The sequence below is a fragment of the Microcebus murinus genome, chromosome 17, assembly GCF_040939455.1.
Source record: "Microcebus murinus isolate Inina chromosome 17, M.murinus_Inina_mat1.0, whole genome shotgun sequence".
Classification (NCBI taxonomy): Eukaryota; Metazoa; Chordata; class Mammalia; order Primates; family Cheirogaleidae; genus Microcebus; species Microcebus murinus.
In genome coordinates this window covers 46433905-46451598 of record NC_134120.1, presented here as the reverse complement: position 1 = coordinate 46451598, position 17694 = coordinate 46433905, and the positions used below count along the sequence as shown (strand labels likewise).

General features: G+C 36.5%; 1 protein-coding gene across 4 annotated transcripts in view; it reads left to right on the top strand.

Annotated features, from left to right (window-relative positions):
* Positions 1-17694, top strand: part of GREB1L (GREB1 like retinoic acid receptor coactivator) — a 257646-nt gene that overhangs the window by 122833 nt on the left and 117119 nt on the right. For all 4 annotated transcript variants that reach the window (XM_075993604.1, XM_075993603.1, XM_075993602.1 and 1 more), the window contains exons 3-4: positions 8445-8604; positions 9136-9333. In XM_075993604.1, the coding sequence (XP_075849719.1) occupies positions 8448-8604; positions 9136-9333 (355 nt within the window). In that variant the 5' untranslated portion in view covers positions 8445-8447. The remainder of the gene's footprint in view (positions 1-8444; positions 8605-9135; positions 9334-17694) is intronic.

The following is a 17694-nucleotide window of genomic DNA, read 5'->3' as shown; positions in this document are numbered from 1 at the left end:
AGTGGCTCATACCTGTAATCCGAGCACTTTGGGAGGCTGAAGTGGGAGGATCACTTGAGGCCAGGTGTAAGACCCTGTCTACAAAAAACAAACCAAGGCCAGGCGTGGTGGCTCACGCCTGTAATCCTAGCTCTCTGGGAGGCCGAGGCAGGCGCATTGCTCAAGGTCAGGAGTTCAAAACCAGCCTGAGCAAGAGCGAGACCCCCATCTCTACTATAAATAGAAAGAAATTAATTGGCCAACTGATATGTATATAAAAAATTAGCCGGGCATGGTGGCGCATGCCTGTAGTCCCAGCTACTCGGGAGGCTGAGGCAGAAGGATCGCTGGAGCCCAGGAGTTTGAGGTTGCTGTGAGCTAGGCTGACGCCACGGCACTCACTCTAGCCTGGACAACAAAGTGAGACTGTCTCAAAAAAAAAAACCAAACAAACAAACAAACAAACCAACCATCTGCTGTTACTACTGACATTTTCTGCACTCTTATTCTGTTTCAGGCACTATTCTAAAAACGTTATATACTATATATAAATTTTCATGTATTCTCACAGAAAGCTAGGCGTTTGGTAGTATTATCCCAATTTACAGATGAGAGTTGAAGTAACTTACCTAGTATCATATAGGAAGTATGTGGAAACAGGATTTGAATTAAGATCATCTCACTCCATAGCTAGTGTAATGAACTACTTTCATAATAGGATTTCTATAAATGCTGGCTGGCTGGGTGAATGATTGTTAAAGTTTAAAAAGTGAGTGACAACATATGTCAACAAAAAGGTAACAGAAAACTAGGGAGTTACACAAAGTTGTCTTTTTTAGTACTATGCCTGACACAGTCAATAAGTTGTGCCTTAAAAAAATATTAATCTCAAACCAAAAATAACCACACACACACACACACACACACACACACACACACACACACACACACACACCACAGACAGGATGTATCATCTTCCCTCTCACCTTTTTTTCTGTTTCAAACAGCATGTTTTAGCAGGAAAAGCATGGGCTTTTGAGTTTAAACTTAAATCCTTCGTCCAATATTCACAAACTCGATGACCTTGGCTTGTTGCAGAAACTAGGCCAGTTGCCCTGTAGATCTGTCCTGCTTGTTTCCTTGTGGTTTCGTATAACGCTCCTTGATCCTATAAACGGAAGTTGCTCTAGAGGGTTGACGAGATTCATTATACCCTTTGGCAGGAATACTGCCTAGGTGGTGTGCGTCTTCACGTCAACACTGTGTGCTGGGAAGGCACACAGCGTCTCACTGCCTCGCTTTTGATGATGCTCAGCTTGGTCAGTGTGTTCAGGAGGTGATAGCTTCTTCTCCCTTGTTATAAAGTTCCCCATCAACCTTCTACCTCAGGGTTTCACTTATTGTCATTGCCTGCATGAATTTTTCATTAGAGGTTGCAAACTGGTAATTTTATAATTGTCATTCTTTGCACATTTTTTAGCAGCTGGAATTCTTTATTTAAAAAAACTGTCAATAACTAAGACTATTTGGTTACTTTGAAGTACAGAAAGAGCAGAATAAATGCTTTCTTCCCTCTTTTCTTTTCCTCCTAATAGTGTTCAGTTAGGTGGTTTGTTTTGTTTTCTTCTAAGAGGAGCTTTCTCTTTTCTCCTTGAGTAGCAAAATTAATTTGTGAGTTTTTATGTTTTAAATATGCTTCAGTCATTTGCATTTATTCTGTTTTATGTTCAGTTTCTCTAATCTGAAGTGCCCATGGGAGCCCTTCAGGTGGTTTCCTTTGTATTTTGACACTGCCCATTTAGTTCTTTTTTTTTTTTTTTTTTTTTTCTCTTAGCTCTACAGTAAGAATTTTTTTCTTTTTTTTTTTCTTTTTTTTTTTCCATTTAGTTCTTGATACCTTCTTTACTTTCCAGCTCAGGATGTTCAAGGCTCATCTTCCCTATTTCCTGCCCCAGACTTGGAACTGGTCATTCCTTCAAGGAGCCTTCATTCCTTTTAGTGAGGAAGGTGTTACAAAACTGCAATCAGGTTACTAGGAAGTGCTTATTAATAATTAATGAATATCATTGCTTCTCAGACTTTTCAGTAGACAAAGCTTGGAAATACATATTTTAAAACTTAAAAATGAGTTATTACTTAGAATATATATTTCCCCATCAACCTATTTCATAGCTTAACTTGCCATTAAAACCAGGCAACTCCAAAGTAGTGTCTTAAATACAGTTCTTTTTCTCTTAGCATGTATGTAATTGAAAACAAAAATCAGTGATTTTCTTGTTCTTCCTTGTCACTTCCTTTTTTAATGCTTTTTAAAATTAATGTTTATTTTCTCCATATAGTTGGTATTAAAAGACAACTTTTATTAAATGCCAACTATATTCTGCTTTAATAAGAGCTGGAGGCCGGGCGCGGTGGCTCACGCCTGTAATCCTAGCTCTCTGGGAGGCCGAGGCGGGCAGATTGCTCGAGGTCAGGAGTTCGAAACCAGCCTGAGCAAGAGTGAGACCCCGTCTCTACTATAAATAGAAAGAAATTAATTGGCCAACTAATATATATACAAAAAATTAGCCGGGCATGGTGGCGCATGCCTGTAGTCCCAGCTACTTGGGAGGCTGAGGCAGGAGGATTGCTTAAGCCAGGAGTTTGAGGTTGCTGTGAGCTAGGCTGACGCCACGGCACTCACTCTAGCCTGGGCAACAATGCGAGACTCTGTCTCAAAAAAAAAAAAAAAAAAAAGAGCTGGAAAAAAAAACCCCCAAAAAATAACACCTGCTATAGTACCTGAAAATATCTATACGTAGTCAAAAGAGGTACTTGTTGAGGGAGTATGGTTGGATCAGTACAAATGTATGATCATATCTGGAGGAAAATAGTTTGGAGTAATTATGCCAGAAGACAGTAGCAGAAACTCCAGCTCTTAGGGGGAGCTTCTTAGCCTAAGCACTGTGGTGAATTTCATTTTCCTTGGAAACTTGAAGCACCAGCAAAGATTGGAGGGATGTTCACTTTGCAAATTCAGTTGTTCTTACCATCTTTTTGAGTAGTAAAATTATTTTTTAAACTACTTTTTCAAGGATAGTCATAGATTTGGGATAAGTTCAGTTGCTATATGATATTTTCCTTTTCTTTTATTGTATTTTTTCTGCAATACTCTTCATTACTTTAAAAATTGGAAGATACCAATAAGAAAAAAGAAAGATAATAATGTATAAACAACCTGACTATCAACAGATAAGCATTATTAATAGGTTATTGTATTACCACTTCCTGGCTTTTTTTCTGCTTACATCAATACTATCTTCATAGGAATAATTGTGTTTATAAAATTCTAATAAATTCACATATTATTAACATAATAATTTTTTCTTATGACTCTTACCTACCAGGAAAGGGGGAGGAAATTTAAATTAAATTATGTTAACTTTTTTAAGGTAACAGATTGGGCAACATCTCAAATCTAGTACTTCTTTTTAACCTGATATGAGAAGATAAGAAAGATGCGCTCTCAAATTAATTGCTCTTTATTATTTGAGCTTTAGAAAACTTTATCTTTTCCTTATAAAACAGAAAATAAGACCTATTTAGAGAAGAGAAAGATTGAAGTAAAATAAGAAGAGTTATATATAAATAGTCCTAATATTTTAGGGAGTTGATAAGAATATTTTTAATTTCTAGATTTGCCACAGCAAAGGAAACATGACTGACTCTTTCAAAGTCAGAAGCAATGGGGAGCAAAAGGGTACTGGCGAGGGAATTCCCAAAATCAGCTGGTCGCGCTGCCAACTGGTCTGGTACTTTGAAGTCTTAAGGCCAGCCCTGTGCCTCCTTCCCCTGTGTTGTGCATGTAGTTGTTCTTTGTTAGGTATTTTACCCTCTGCTCCTCTTTTTCTTTTATCTGATACTTACAGTGAGGAGTGTTTTAATGGAGGGGGAAGGATCACTTTATTTTGTTTTTTAAAATTGTTGTTTGGCTTTGTGCCTATTAGCCCCATATCTTAAGTTAAAACTCCCTTTTCAGCCTTGTCTTGCAGCTGTGATATGTAGAGACAAGGACACATCAGCAAACAAAAATTTTCTTCCTTGATTTTTTTTTTTTTTTTTTTTTTTTTTTTGGTGGTTGGCAATGTGGCAGTATTTTACAAAATATCCATTTACCCAGTTGGGTCATTTTGGTAGGTGTTTTAATAATGGAATGGCCTAAATGATAATGCTAGCCTAAGAAAGCTTCTTCTGTAGCTAGACTGATCAGGTACTGCTCTGTCTTTGTCATTTCCTTGAAGTGTGGTCTTGGGCAGGTTCCTTAACTTCTCTAGGCCTCAATTTTCTTAAAAATGTGAGCAGTAATAGTACTTACCCAGTACTTAGTTAGCTCTCCATTTTACTATTATAATTGTCCAAAGAAAAATGCTTCTCTTCATTTTTCTTAACAATAACAACCACCACCATCACCGTCACCATCATTATCAATGCTAGTAATAATAATAACAGCAGCTACTATTATATCAACTGCCAACAACACCAATGGTGCCTACCATTGTGATACATGCTTCACATATAAATTTAAATTAATTTTTTAAAAATATGCATTCTGAAATCTGATTTGATGCTTTAATTGTAAAAAGTCTTTGAGAGTAAAAGAAGATTTAATCACTGAGAATATTTTTCTCCCTCTCTGTTATGTACTCAATAATTACTGTATAAGGACAATATTAATAATAGAGTAATTATTAACTGTGAAACTTTTAACCAAAAAGAAATAAAAACATTACAGATCAAGGAGTACGCTCCCTGAAAGTGCATTGCTTATCCTTTCAGTTTTCAAGAGAAGAAGGAGAATTGAGGAGAGGCTATGGAAGCATTAGCAGGTGCCTCTTTCCCAAACTACACATTTTTTTCATTTCTGCAGTCCTCCTTCCTAAAACCACCAGACATAGAAGCTGCCTGTTTACCCCCACCCTCCTTCCTTAATCATTCTTTCTGTGGAAAAAGGGAAAAGGCTAGAGCAGAAAGGCCCCAAACCATAATGTCATGGCGGTTTGTAGTTGATCACATCTATATTTTGAGCAATTAATTAGTAACTCAGAGCCCTTATTGTTTACTATTCTTTTCTTAGACACTTCCTCAATATCAGTGTCTATTAGTATCTCGGTATCAGTGTCTGTTAGTATCTCAGAGGTCTGTAGTGCTGTAACAAAATATTTAATAGAGTTTGTCCTTTTGTAATTTTACAATAAAAAAATAGGGAAAAGCAATGTAATGCAGCCTCATAGACTTGATGTCAGCCAGATACATAAAATATCTAAGTATATAAGGAGTATCACATATTGGCTTTCTTGTTACCATTTGATGTAATGACTAATTCTGAAAAAGTATTTTTCCATCTTCTGCCTGAAGTCAGATTTATTCACATTGACTTTGATCATTTGTTATGCCATCTCTTTGATATTCAGAAGAAAGGAAGGCTGGTAGTCTAGGTGGATCATGCCAGCAATTTCAGTGACCCTAAATATTATGACATGTGATATTAAGCATATATTACACAGGCTTCCTCTGAACCACACCCTTCTGTGGCTAGCATTGGACAATTAAGGGCAGGACTCCACAGTTATGCTAAAGGAGTGTGGGGTCAGTTCTGTAATTCTTTACATTATTGTTATCATTTTTAAATGCCCAGGTATGTTTTTATTTGGAATAGAGTCAGCTGCTTCCTCTTACTCTACCAAGGCTGAGCAGGGAATGCATACTTCCCCTTGTCTTTATCCGAGTATTGCTAATGCTCTCGTAGGATTATGTCTTCTGTGATGAGGAAATGCCATTGCTCATTTTTATGTTGATTTAATATTTTTATTCAGCATAGTATTTATTGCCTTGTATGTAGGTATCTGTCTTTATGCTCCTTAAACTTTAAAGGGAGAAGATTGAGATTATGCAGTCTTCCGTGTGTAATTTGGCACTTCTTTATTAAACCAAAAAGATCTCTTGGAGAATGTAGATTTTCAAGATTTTCCATGATGAAAGGAAGATAACTTGTTGGAGTGGTATTAGATTAAGAAGAGGCAAGATTTCCAGTCATTTGGTGCTCTGGAGAAAGGCTAAAGGTCCACCTTTGAAGTTATTCCATTGTTCCCGGATAAGAAATCCCATTATTAACTCTACTGCTAGTTCCCGGTGGTTTTCTCCCTTTAGCAAAGAAGAAAGGTGAAATGACTGTTGGATTTTGACTTAGATGCACTAACTAATGACACAGCATATTTATCTTCCAACCTCTACCCTGCTTTGATCATGTATGGTGCTGTTAAAAAATAAATTGCTTTTGGGCTTTAAAATTTTTTAATGTTTACCGTTGTACTGGAGGGGAGTCTTAGTTGTTGGCCAAAACTTGCTGTTTCAGGAAAACTTCATTTGACAGACTGTTGATTTTCTTCCATTTCAACTTTTAATTGGATGTCATATATATATACTCAACTTCTAATTGGGTATGATACATTTGGGGTATATAATTTTTGTAAGAAAGAAATGCAGTAATTTAAATCCAAAGCATTTAGGTTTTTATTACTTATTATGCAAAAGGATGCCAAAATAGGATCCCAGCTTTTCCTCCAAATCATAGAAATCTCTAATAAAATTTTGACAAACCAAGTCACTCTTAAGGAAATCACTATATACTTCTTACTGCTACCAGGAATCATGTAAGAAGCTTCCTTTGCTATATACAAGTAGCTCAGAGGCACCAAAATCTCCTATGGAGTCTGAGAAACTTGAGAGTAGGATGTGAATGTGCTATGCCTGGCCCCTTCTCTGCCCACGAGTCGAGTCGGCAGGCAGGACCATGGCCCCCTTCATGAGGAGCCAGGTGCATACTCAGGGTCCTTCTCAGCCAGTCCTCCTGGACTCCCTCCAGGGAGTCTGGTCGGAGTTGCCATTCCAGATGAAATGCAGTATCTATCCCTGTCTTTGATAGGAGAAGGGGAGCTAAGATAGTCTCAAAATTACCTGTCTTGAAATGAGATTTACCAAAGTTGAGCCTACACAGTAGGAGTTCAGGCTGTGTCATCATTTGGCTAGATACTAAGTTCTGAGCTCCATCCTTTACAGCTAAGTGATAGTGGGCAAGTCACTTAGCTTCTTCAAGCTTCAGTTCTTTGTTTTGTTTTTTAATCGGTGAAATGGAAAGAAGTCATACCTATTTCAGAATACTGAGGATTAAATGAGATAACCTTTATAAAGTCCTTAGCATACTGTCTAGTCCAACAATTCTGTACCTATTAGTCTCAGAACCCTTTCATATACTCTTAAAAATTATTGAGGACCCCATAGAGTTTTTGTTTATGTAGGCTATATTTATTAAAAATTAAAACTGAGAAACTTTCAAAATATTTATTACTTTTTAAAATTAATAATAATAAACCTACTATATATTAACATAAATAACATATTTTATGAAAAATAACTATATTTTCCAAAGAAAAGTTAGTGAGAAGTGTAGCCTATCTGCTTCTGCAATCTGTTGTAATATCACACATCACATAGATTCTGGAAAATTCCACTTCACACATATGAGAGAATGAGAGTGAAAAAGGCAAATAATATTCTAGTAATCATTTGAAAATAGTTTTGATTTCATGGACTGCCAAATGGATCTTGGGGCCCCTGGACAATACTTTGAGAATCATTGATCTAGTTAATAGTTAGCACCCAATAAATTGTAGTTATTATTGTTATACATAGAAGTTTTTGTAACTGGCAAGTACTATATATTAATAAGTACTAGTGACGAGAAGTAAAGGTCATGGCTTCAAAACTTTTTACTATATACTTTCCTGAAAGGTCCCAAATAAGATTGTACTTTAGATGAGGCAAAAGAAACAACAATGTTTTTCAAATAAATACTAATAATACATAAATGAGTTACTTGAGTTTAAGAAGATTCAAATCCTTTCAGGAATTTGTTGATTAAATATGTTATCATAAAGGTTTCATTTTTTTCCAGAGGAGAGCCTTTGTTTTTCCTCGAGAGTAATACATGTTAGTAAAGAGAGAAGTAATTAGATGTTTACTCTGAAACCAGTGATAGAGTTGGTATGGGGTTATGGTTGCCCACCAATTTTAAGGAGGTAGCATGGCCCCATTTTTAACCAGGCTAGGCTTCACAATTGACAGGTCAATCTTGATTTACTGGCTCTTGGAGAACCTCAACTTAATGTATTTATTACTATTTGATTCTTAGATACAAGATCTTTAAAGGGTCTTTTTGAGATGTGTTTGGACTGTAAAGACAAAAAGCACAAGTGATATGATAACAACTTACACAAGTTGTCTTAACAAGACATATGGGTATATAGTTCACATCTTCACATATATGGATATAGTTTATATTAGCTCTACGTGTACTTTGAGACATACAACCTCTAATTATATCAATTTTCTCCTTTCTTCTTCTTTTTCTTTGGGGTGGGTGGGTATAGACCATGGGGAATTCATATGCTGGGCAACTGAAATCTGCTCGATTTGAGGAAGCTCTCCACAACTCCATAGAAGCCTCTCTCAGATGTAGTAGTGTGGTACCACGGCCCATTTTTTCCCAGCTGTACTTGGACCCTGATCAGCATCCCTTCTCATCTGCAGGTAAGGTTCTCAATCACACACATGTCTAGACTCCTTTTAAAAAATTATTATTATTTTGCAGAGGGTGGTGGGGACAGGGGAATAGACTCCTTTTAAAAGAAGTGGGAGGTTGGGGAGGGAGGATCGCTTGAAGCCAGGAGTTCAAGACCAGCCTGAGCAACATAGCAAGACCCTATCTCTACAAAACACAAAAAAATTAGGCAGGTGTGGTGATGTGTGTCTGTAGCCCCAGCTACTTGGGAGGCTGAAGCAGGAGGATTGCTTGAGCCCAGGAGTTTGAGGTTGCTGTGAGCTATGATGACACCACTGCACTCCAGCCTGGCAACAGGGGGAGACTTTGTCTCAATATCAATAAATAAATAAAATAAAATATCAAATAAGTGGGGATTCCAAATCTTAAAACCTCTGAAATAAATTGGCTAAATGATAGAAAGTGCTAGTCTTCCTTTCCACAAATATGTTTTTCAGAACTATGAATTTGTCCATAAGCATCATTTTAGTAAATTTGCTATGATTTATTTGCTTATCCAGATGTCAAACCCAAGGTGGAGGATTTGGATAAAGATTTGGTGCACCGGTACACTCAAAATGGAAGTCTGGATTTTTCTAACAGTCTGACAGTTACTGAAATGGAAGATGATGAAGATGATGAAGAAATGTCTGATTCAAACAGCCCACCAATTCCCTATTCACAAAAACCTGCCCCAGAAGGATCTTGCACTACAGATGGTGGGTTTCAGTTTTGCTTCCCTTTTGCTATTTTCTCTCTAATATTTCTGGCCTATTTCCAATCATTACATGTGACACTGAAAGCTGGAAACCAGTAATTATGGAAAGGAATGAGGAATGATTATGGTCTTGTGTTATCTCCTGTGACTTCACAGCAGGTGTCTTTAAGAAAGACAAGTCTTATCATCCCGTCTTAGAGATGAAGAGACTGAGATTCACAGTTGAATAACTTCTCTAAGATGGTCTGTGGCAAAGGCAAGTCTAAACCCAGGTCAAGGCTTTTCCAGTATTCCTTGTACTTCCTGCTACTATTTTAGGAACTTTTTTAGTGTTCCCTCTTCTTAACTTTCTATTCTACTTCCCACAAACAGAAACATCTTCTTAACTTTCTCTTCTACTTCCCACAAACAGAAACATCATATCAGATGTTTCATATTTACATTTTACATTTATTTTGAACACTCATCCAGTATAGAGGATAAAAATGTAATATTAGATCGGGCGCAGTGGCTCACACCTGTAATCCTAGCACTCTGGGAGGCCGAGGCGGGCAGATTGCTTGAGGTCAGGAGTTCGAAACCAGCCTGAGCAAGAGTGAGACCCCATCTCTACTATAAATAGAAAGAAATTAATTGGCTAACTAATATATATAGAAAAAATTAGCAGCCGGGCATGGTGGCGCATGCCTGTAGTCCCAACTACTTGGGAGGCTGAGGCAGTAGGATTGCTCGAGCCCAGGAATTTGAGGTTGCTGTGAGCTAGGCTGATGCCATGGCACTCTAGCTCGGGCAACAGAGTGAGACTCTGTCTCAGAAAAAAAAAATTAATATTATTAAATGTAATATATAATTATTAAACATAATATGTAAATTATTAAATGCAATATTTTGTAAATATTATAAATGTAAAAATTTACCTATAGAGTATAAAAATGTAAATATTTTGATTATCCCATTTTATTTGTGAGTGTGACACTCTTCCACCAAGGCTTTAACCACACTTTTAATAAGAAAATCTTAGTATAAAGCGTTTTCAGTATTTCATGGTTTTGGCAATATCATAGCTTAAATTACACTCTCTTTCCTCCATTTAGTTGTTTACCATGTTATTTCCTGACCATCCCAGCCTGATTAGTTTATAATACTTTATCCAGATTAGACAGAGTACAATTTTTATACCTAGACTGACTTGAACCTGGGATGATTTCAGTGCATGAAAATCTTGTGGGAGTCGGGGTGGGAGAGGGGAAGAAAAATAATAAAATCTCAGGACATTCCCCTTACAAAGCTTGAAGTGCAAATAATTGGAATAAACTAGAAATTCAAATATGGAAATTCATCAGATAGCACTATTTGGGAGTTTTATTTTCTCTTGACTTTTTCCTTTTTGTTTCTTTTTTTGCCAATCAGATAAACAGTAAGGAGTAAAAATCCCCTACTTAGGAGATGAGGAGTCCTGAATAATTCTCTTAGTGGCCTGTGTGCCTGCTTCACTACAGGTGGCCTCTAGCAATTATTACCACTGCTCTGAGTGAGGCCTGGCTCTAGCACATCATTTGTATTTGCTTCCACTTATGATTGTTTGTGGGTTTTTTTGCCCAGACTTAATATATGGTGATTTATTCATTATAGATGTAATACAGGCCTTTAAACTTGTGGAAGTATGGAAATTGACTAGCATAATGCTGCCTCTTACTTGCTTTATATCCATCCTCATGCCTTTTATTTAGTTCAGCAGTCAACTCATTTATCAATTAACAAAGTAAACGTTGAAATCATGTTTAAAATATTGTTGGATTCCCATTGAGAATCTTGTTATATGTGAGAGTTACATAGAACCAGAGTAGAAGCTTTAGAGGACATTTTGAAATATCACATTTGATACCAAAAAATGAGGAGAATTCCCGTGTTTTTCCTGTGCTCTAGGGTGTGTTTTTAGTTTGCCTTGTGGGGAACCCAGCACTGGTGTATTAAATATGGGGAGCTGTTTAGTACCCACAAAGATATAAACTCAGTGATCTAGAGCTAGCCAGTATTTCTCAAACTTTAAAACACAAGAATATGAGAAGTACATGGGAAGGGTAATAGTCATTTTAAAGATAAAGGAGGTAACATTTTTCTGAGAACTATCTCACCCACATTTAAGATTCAAATTCCAAGACAACCTCAAACACTAGTCCTCCATTTTGATTTTTACATCAGTTACTTTAGACTCTTATAGTTAATGTCCATTATTCATTTTCCCGTTTTAATTCACCTGGGGGTGGGCATTTAAAACAAAAAGTTTATAATTTGGTAGTGTATAGTTTACACATAGCCCTTTCAATTTGTCTCATTCTAAGATAATTCTAAGAGTTCCCTTATTCAAAGAGAGAACAGCCCTACAGTTTTCCTTAAAAATATGGCGGTGAAATAGGGCAGTATGCTGCCTGGGCTTGTTTCAGCATACCACCTTCCCTTCATGGGAAATCTTTTATTTACCTAAGGCTTAAAGGAAGGTAAAGCTATTTTTAGAGGCAATTTAGATAAGCAGATACTTAACACCTGGTGGGCTGCTGGGGGTTACCATTTAGATGTAGATTTTGGTTGCTAATTTCTTATGTAAATTATTGGAATAGTGTAGGTTCCTACCCTGCTGGGAGGCAGTTGATTGTCTAAAGGGGTAAAGGGCAACCAAATTTTAGGCCTCCCAATACTGCTTTGATTACTTTAGTTTGTGTTTACAGCTGTTTCAGTAAACTTCCCCTCCCCCTTTTAGCTTACTCTGTAACCTTCAAGTTGGAGATAATTGGAGAATGCAAATCTGTTTCTGTGAAGTGAAAACCTTGGCTATTTTCTTAGGGAAATGCAGATGAACTTTATAAAGAAGGGCCTTCTTCCATCATACCTTTGTTTAAAAAATTAAAATCATTTGCTCTGTAGGAGCCTTGGTTTTAGGGCGACATTTCCATATTACTCTCAGAAAATGAAATTATTTCGGGAGGCAAGTTTGTCAAATGAATTATTTGTATGCCCATGTCAATAACTTACTTCTCTTTCCTGTGTACAGTAAACAGGCTTAGATCCTTCCTTAGAGTACTCTTAACCTGATCTTCCAGTAGTAGCCTCTAACAGAAAGTTTACATCAGTCTTTCAGAATTATTTTAGATGTAATTCAGAATTACCCTCCAGAAGTACTGAGGTTTCTTTTCATTTAGTCTGAGGTTTTAATTGAATTTTAATATTTGATCTTTATTAGATTAATAATTTTATATATTTCTTTTTTTTTTTTTTTTTTTGAGATAGAGTCTCGGTTTGTTGTCCAGGCTAGAGTGAGTGCCGTGGTGTCAGCCTAGCTCACAGCAACCTCAAACTCCTGGGCTAGAGCGATCCTTCTGCCTCAGCCTCCCGAGTAGCTGGGACTACAGGCATGTGCCACCATGCCCGGCTAATTTTTTATATATATATCAGTTGGCCAATTAATTTCTTTCTATTTATAGTAGAGACGGGGTCTCGCTCTTGCTCAGGCTGGTTTTGAACTCCTGACCTTGAGCAATCCGCCCGCCTCGGCCTCCCAAGAGCTAGGATTACAGGCGTGAGCCACCGCGCCCGGCCAATTTTATATATTTCTGATAGTGGGGAAAAGAGCTACCTGCCACATCATATATTTGGATACTATAGATCTTGAAATACAATCACATTTCATAGATCGTGTAGCTATCCACTCTTTGTTACAGACACACACAGCTTATTTTCTATCTTAAAAAAATTAAATATTGCTCTTTGCATAATTTTTCTTTCTTGGGGCTCCCTGATGATATATTTTGTGTATAATTAGGTGATCTGAATCCCAACAATGAGTATTTGGAGGAAACAGTCAGAAAAGAGATATTTACTTTACAACAAAAGGCCAGACCCTTGGCCTTTTGAACTTATTTTCAGAATAACTACAAATTGAATCTAGGAACTTTTCCTTGACTTTGGAACCATTGTTGACCTTGAATTGATTTCTTCCTAACAACGTTAGACTCAGCTCTGCCTTCCCTTTCTCTCCTATTCTCTCTTCTCAATTAAATTGCTTGTGTGGTTTGTGTTGGCAAGTAACTAGAAGGTAACAAGATAAAATATGACTATTTTATTTTATAAAATAGACTTTATTTTTTAAGAACAGCTTTAAATTTATGGAAAAATTGAAAAAATAGTATGGTTTCCATATATCCTTGCACAGATTTACCTATTACTAACATCTTAGTATAGTACATTTGTTGTAATTAATGAGTCAATATGGATACATTTTTATTAATTTTAACAATTGAAGTGCATAGTTTGAATTCCTTAGTTTTTACTTAATGTCTTTTTTTCTGTTCTAGGATCCTATCCAGGATATAACATTAGATTTAATTGTTAAGTCTCCTTAGGCTCCTCTTAACTGTGACAGTTTCTCAGACTTTCCTTGTTTTTGATGACCCTGACAGTTTTAGGAGTATTGCTCAGGTATATTGTAGGAAACCCCTAGTGGAATTTGTCTGATGTTTTTCTCTTGATTAGCCTGGGGCTGTGGGATTTGGGGAGGAAGATCACAGAGGTTAAGTGCCATTTTCATCATATTATATCAGGGGTACATACTATCAACATGATTTATGACTGTTGATGTTGACCTTGGTCACCTAGCTGAGGCAGTGTTATCTCCTCTCCTCCCCCTCCCCATCCTGTGGAAGGAATGCCAGCTCACACCTAAGGAGTGGGGAGTCAGCTCCACATCCTTGAGGGCAGAACATCTATGTACATTATTCAATATTTTATTTATTTATTTATTTGTTTTTTAAAGAGAGGAGGGAGTCTCACTCTGTCTCCCAAGCTGGAGTGCAGTAGTCACATCATAGCTCACTGCAGCCTCCAACTCCTTCCTGGGCTCAAGCAATCCATTCCCATCCGCCTCCCAAAGTGCTGGGACTGCAGGTGTGAGCTACCAGCCCTGACTTCATAAATTATTTGAAATTCTACTACACGGGAATTTTCCTCTTTTCCCACATGCATTGATTTATTCAGTCATTTATTGATATCATTATGGACATAAAATAAATATGGATATTTATAATCTAATACTAATTTATTTATTGTTGCTCAAATTGTTCCAGTTTTGGACATTGGGAGTTCTCTCAGTGGGTTCTTTTGCCAGTTTTATAAACACTCATCATTGCAGGGTTTTTTTTGTTGTTGTTTTAGCATAAAATAGTACATTTTTTTCTTTTCATTGTCACAGGTACCTCTTGAAATACATTTTTAAGAGGAGGCTAGAAAACATGCTTCTCCTGGAATTCAGTTGTTTGATAATTTTTTACTTTTGACCTCTAGATGTCCTCATATTATCATATGAGAGAAAGCTCTAAACTATTTGCGCCTCTTCTTTTGAGTGAACTGTGTAGTTCTCATTTTGCTGTATAAGTTGCTCCAAAATGACCTCTCTTCCCTAGAAAGTGCTACTTTCTCCAGGCATTCCCCACACTAGCTGGGCCTTCTGGACTCATCCATCTTTAGCCCAGAACCAAAATTGTACTTTTCCCCCTTCATTGTCCTCTTGCGGCAAAGTATTGTTTGAGAAATCTTATCAGAAATGTCACTCTCTAAGCATGGATTACCTTTGTGCCTTGCGAAAACTGGAATTTTAAGGATTCATCAGCATGGATGAGATAGGTGGATGCTGACGTGGTCCAAGGCTGGCAGGGGCTGGTGAATCAATGACACTCAGAATTTAATCTGAAAAGGGACAGGGAAGTCAGGCGATAGGATCTAGCAAAAACAGGCAAGGAAGAAGTTATATAGGAGAGTACCCTACATCAGACAGGGGGGAGGTGGAACGTTACACAGGCAAGTGCCTCATAACAACAGTTCGGTTAATGACTGCATATACGACGGAGCTGAAAACTGCCTGTCACCTGGTGATGTTGTAGTGACATAATGTCGGAGAGCAATGCATCACTCACGTGGTGATGCTGGTATAAGCAAATCTATACTGCCAGTCGTACAAAAGTCTAGCGCATACAGTTATGTACACGTGATACTTGATAATGGTAATAAATGACTGGGTTACTTACTGGCTTATATATTTATTATACTATTTATAATTATTTTAGGGTGTACTCCTTCTACTTATTAAAAGAAAAAAAAAGTTAAATGTAAAACACCATCAGACAGGTCCTTTAGGAAGTGTTCCAGAAGAAAGCATCATTATCACAGGAATCGACAGCTCCATGTATGTTATTGCCCTCGAAAACCTTCGAGTGAGACAAGATGTGGAGGTGGAAGATAGTGATATTGATGATCCTGACCCTGTGTAGGCCTAGGCGAATGTGTGTGTTTGTGTCTTAGTTTTTAACAAAAAAGTTTAAAAAGTAAAATAAAATAAATTTTAATAGAAAATCTTAGTAAGAGTCAAAAAGTTTAAAATAATTAAAAAGTTTATAAAGTAAAAATGTGACAGTAAGCTAAGGTTAATTTATTATTGAAGAAAGAAAATTTTTTAATAAATTTGGTGAAGCCTGAGTGTACAGTTATGTGTAATGTCTCTAGATAGTAATGTACAGTAATTACGCCTTCACGTTCACTCCCCACTCACTCACTGACTCACCTAGAGCAACTTCCAGTCCTGTAAGCTCCATGGTAAATACCCTATAGAGATGTACCACTTTTTATATTTTATACTGTATTTGCACTATACCTTCTCTATGCTTAGATTTGTTTAGCTACACAAATACTTGCCATTGTGTTACAGTTGCCTGCAGTGTTCAGTGCAGTAGCATACTGTGCAGGTTTTTAGCCTAGGAGCCATAGGCTATGCCATATAGTCAAGGTTTGTAGTAGACTATGCCATCTAGATTTGTGCAGATCCAATCTGTGATGTTCACACAATGGCACACTTGCCTCTTGTGGAGTCAGAGAGGTGTTAATGAGGTAGAAGGATCAGCTAATTTGTAGTTAAAAGGCCTGGGTTCTGGTCCCACCACTTCTGGTCCCCTGGTTTTTGACCTTGGGCCATTTTCTTAACCTTTTGGGGCCTTTTTTTCATTTACATATTAAAGAGATTAAAATACATTAGTGTTCCTCAATCTTTGACTCACAAATCTCTCTTATAGTAATGTATAATCTTGTGAACTCCTCTGGGATTTAGAAACTAATTTTGTCATTTCGTGGCATGTGAGGCTTGATTTTAAGTAGAAAGTATTTATTTTATATCAGTATATTAATATATTCTTTGATATACATGCTATATAAGAAAAATTGTCTACATTATACCATTCAATAATTACTATTTAATTTACTTTAAATTGATGTGTAGGAAAAATAAAATATTGTACTTCCTTTGCTGGGGAGGAGGGAAGCCAAATGTTTTCTAGCATTAAAAAAATTTTTTTAATAACTAAATTTTGAAATTTCTACATTTTAGTTTTAAAAAGATATACTAGTTTATTTTTATAATTTTTGCGTTTTTGCTCTACATGATGAGAAAGTTTAGGCTGTTTGCAAGAAATTGTCTGTAAATAACATGCTGTTGAAAGAGATAGTGTTTTCCCTCTTATATATGAAAAGCCAACTTGAATTATAATCACTAAACTTTTACCTTGTTTTTTTGGTGTTCTAGAAACAAACATATTGGTGCATTTTATATAATCTTATAATTTGATGAGTGAGGGTGTGGAATGAATTTCACTTTTGTATCTAGCAAAGAGCATATTTAGATGGATTTGTAAAATTACTCTTTTTCTGTTTATTAGCACAGTATTCCCTGAGCTTCCCATCTTTAACCAACAGCCTATTATGTATATGAATTAAGCAACCTATTAATACATGTGACTAAAAAGAAAAACAAGTAGAAACTGTATAATCAAAACCATGCAATGATACAGAGTTGACTGAGTGAGTAGTGAGTTCACTTAACTGGTTTCCACTAACCCTATATGTGTTGGGTGGAAAACCCTTATAGCATTCTGTTTTAAAAATAGGATATTAGGGAGTGGGCAAGGAAAAAATAGGATATTAGAATAATTTGGTGAAATTAATAACTATATTTAAATTTCACTTATAATTCCCAACTATCTTGGAACATCTGGAAATTTAATAACCACTTATTGATAAATACTGTGTTAAATGATCTTGAAGTTCCATATAACATAACTTGCAAATTGGTTCAGACTTATGGTTCTATCTATTCCACTCTTTCTGATAGAGAATGAGTCACAGTTGTAGCAAGGGTACACTGCTATTATACTTCTCAGTGACAGAGAGTGCTCCCCAAGCTTCCTGGTTTCCATTAACAGGCAATCATGAACTTCTCACCTCTGAATTTATGCCTTTGGGAAAATATTTTATATGTTCTGCCTTTTAG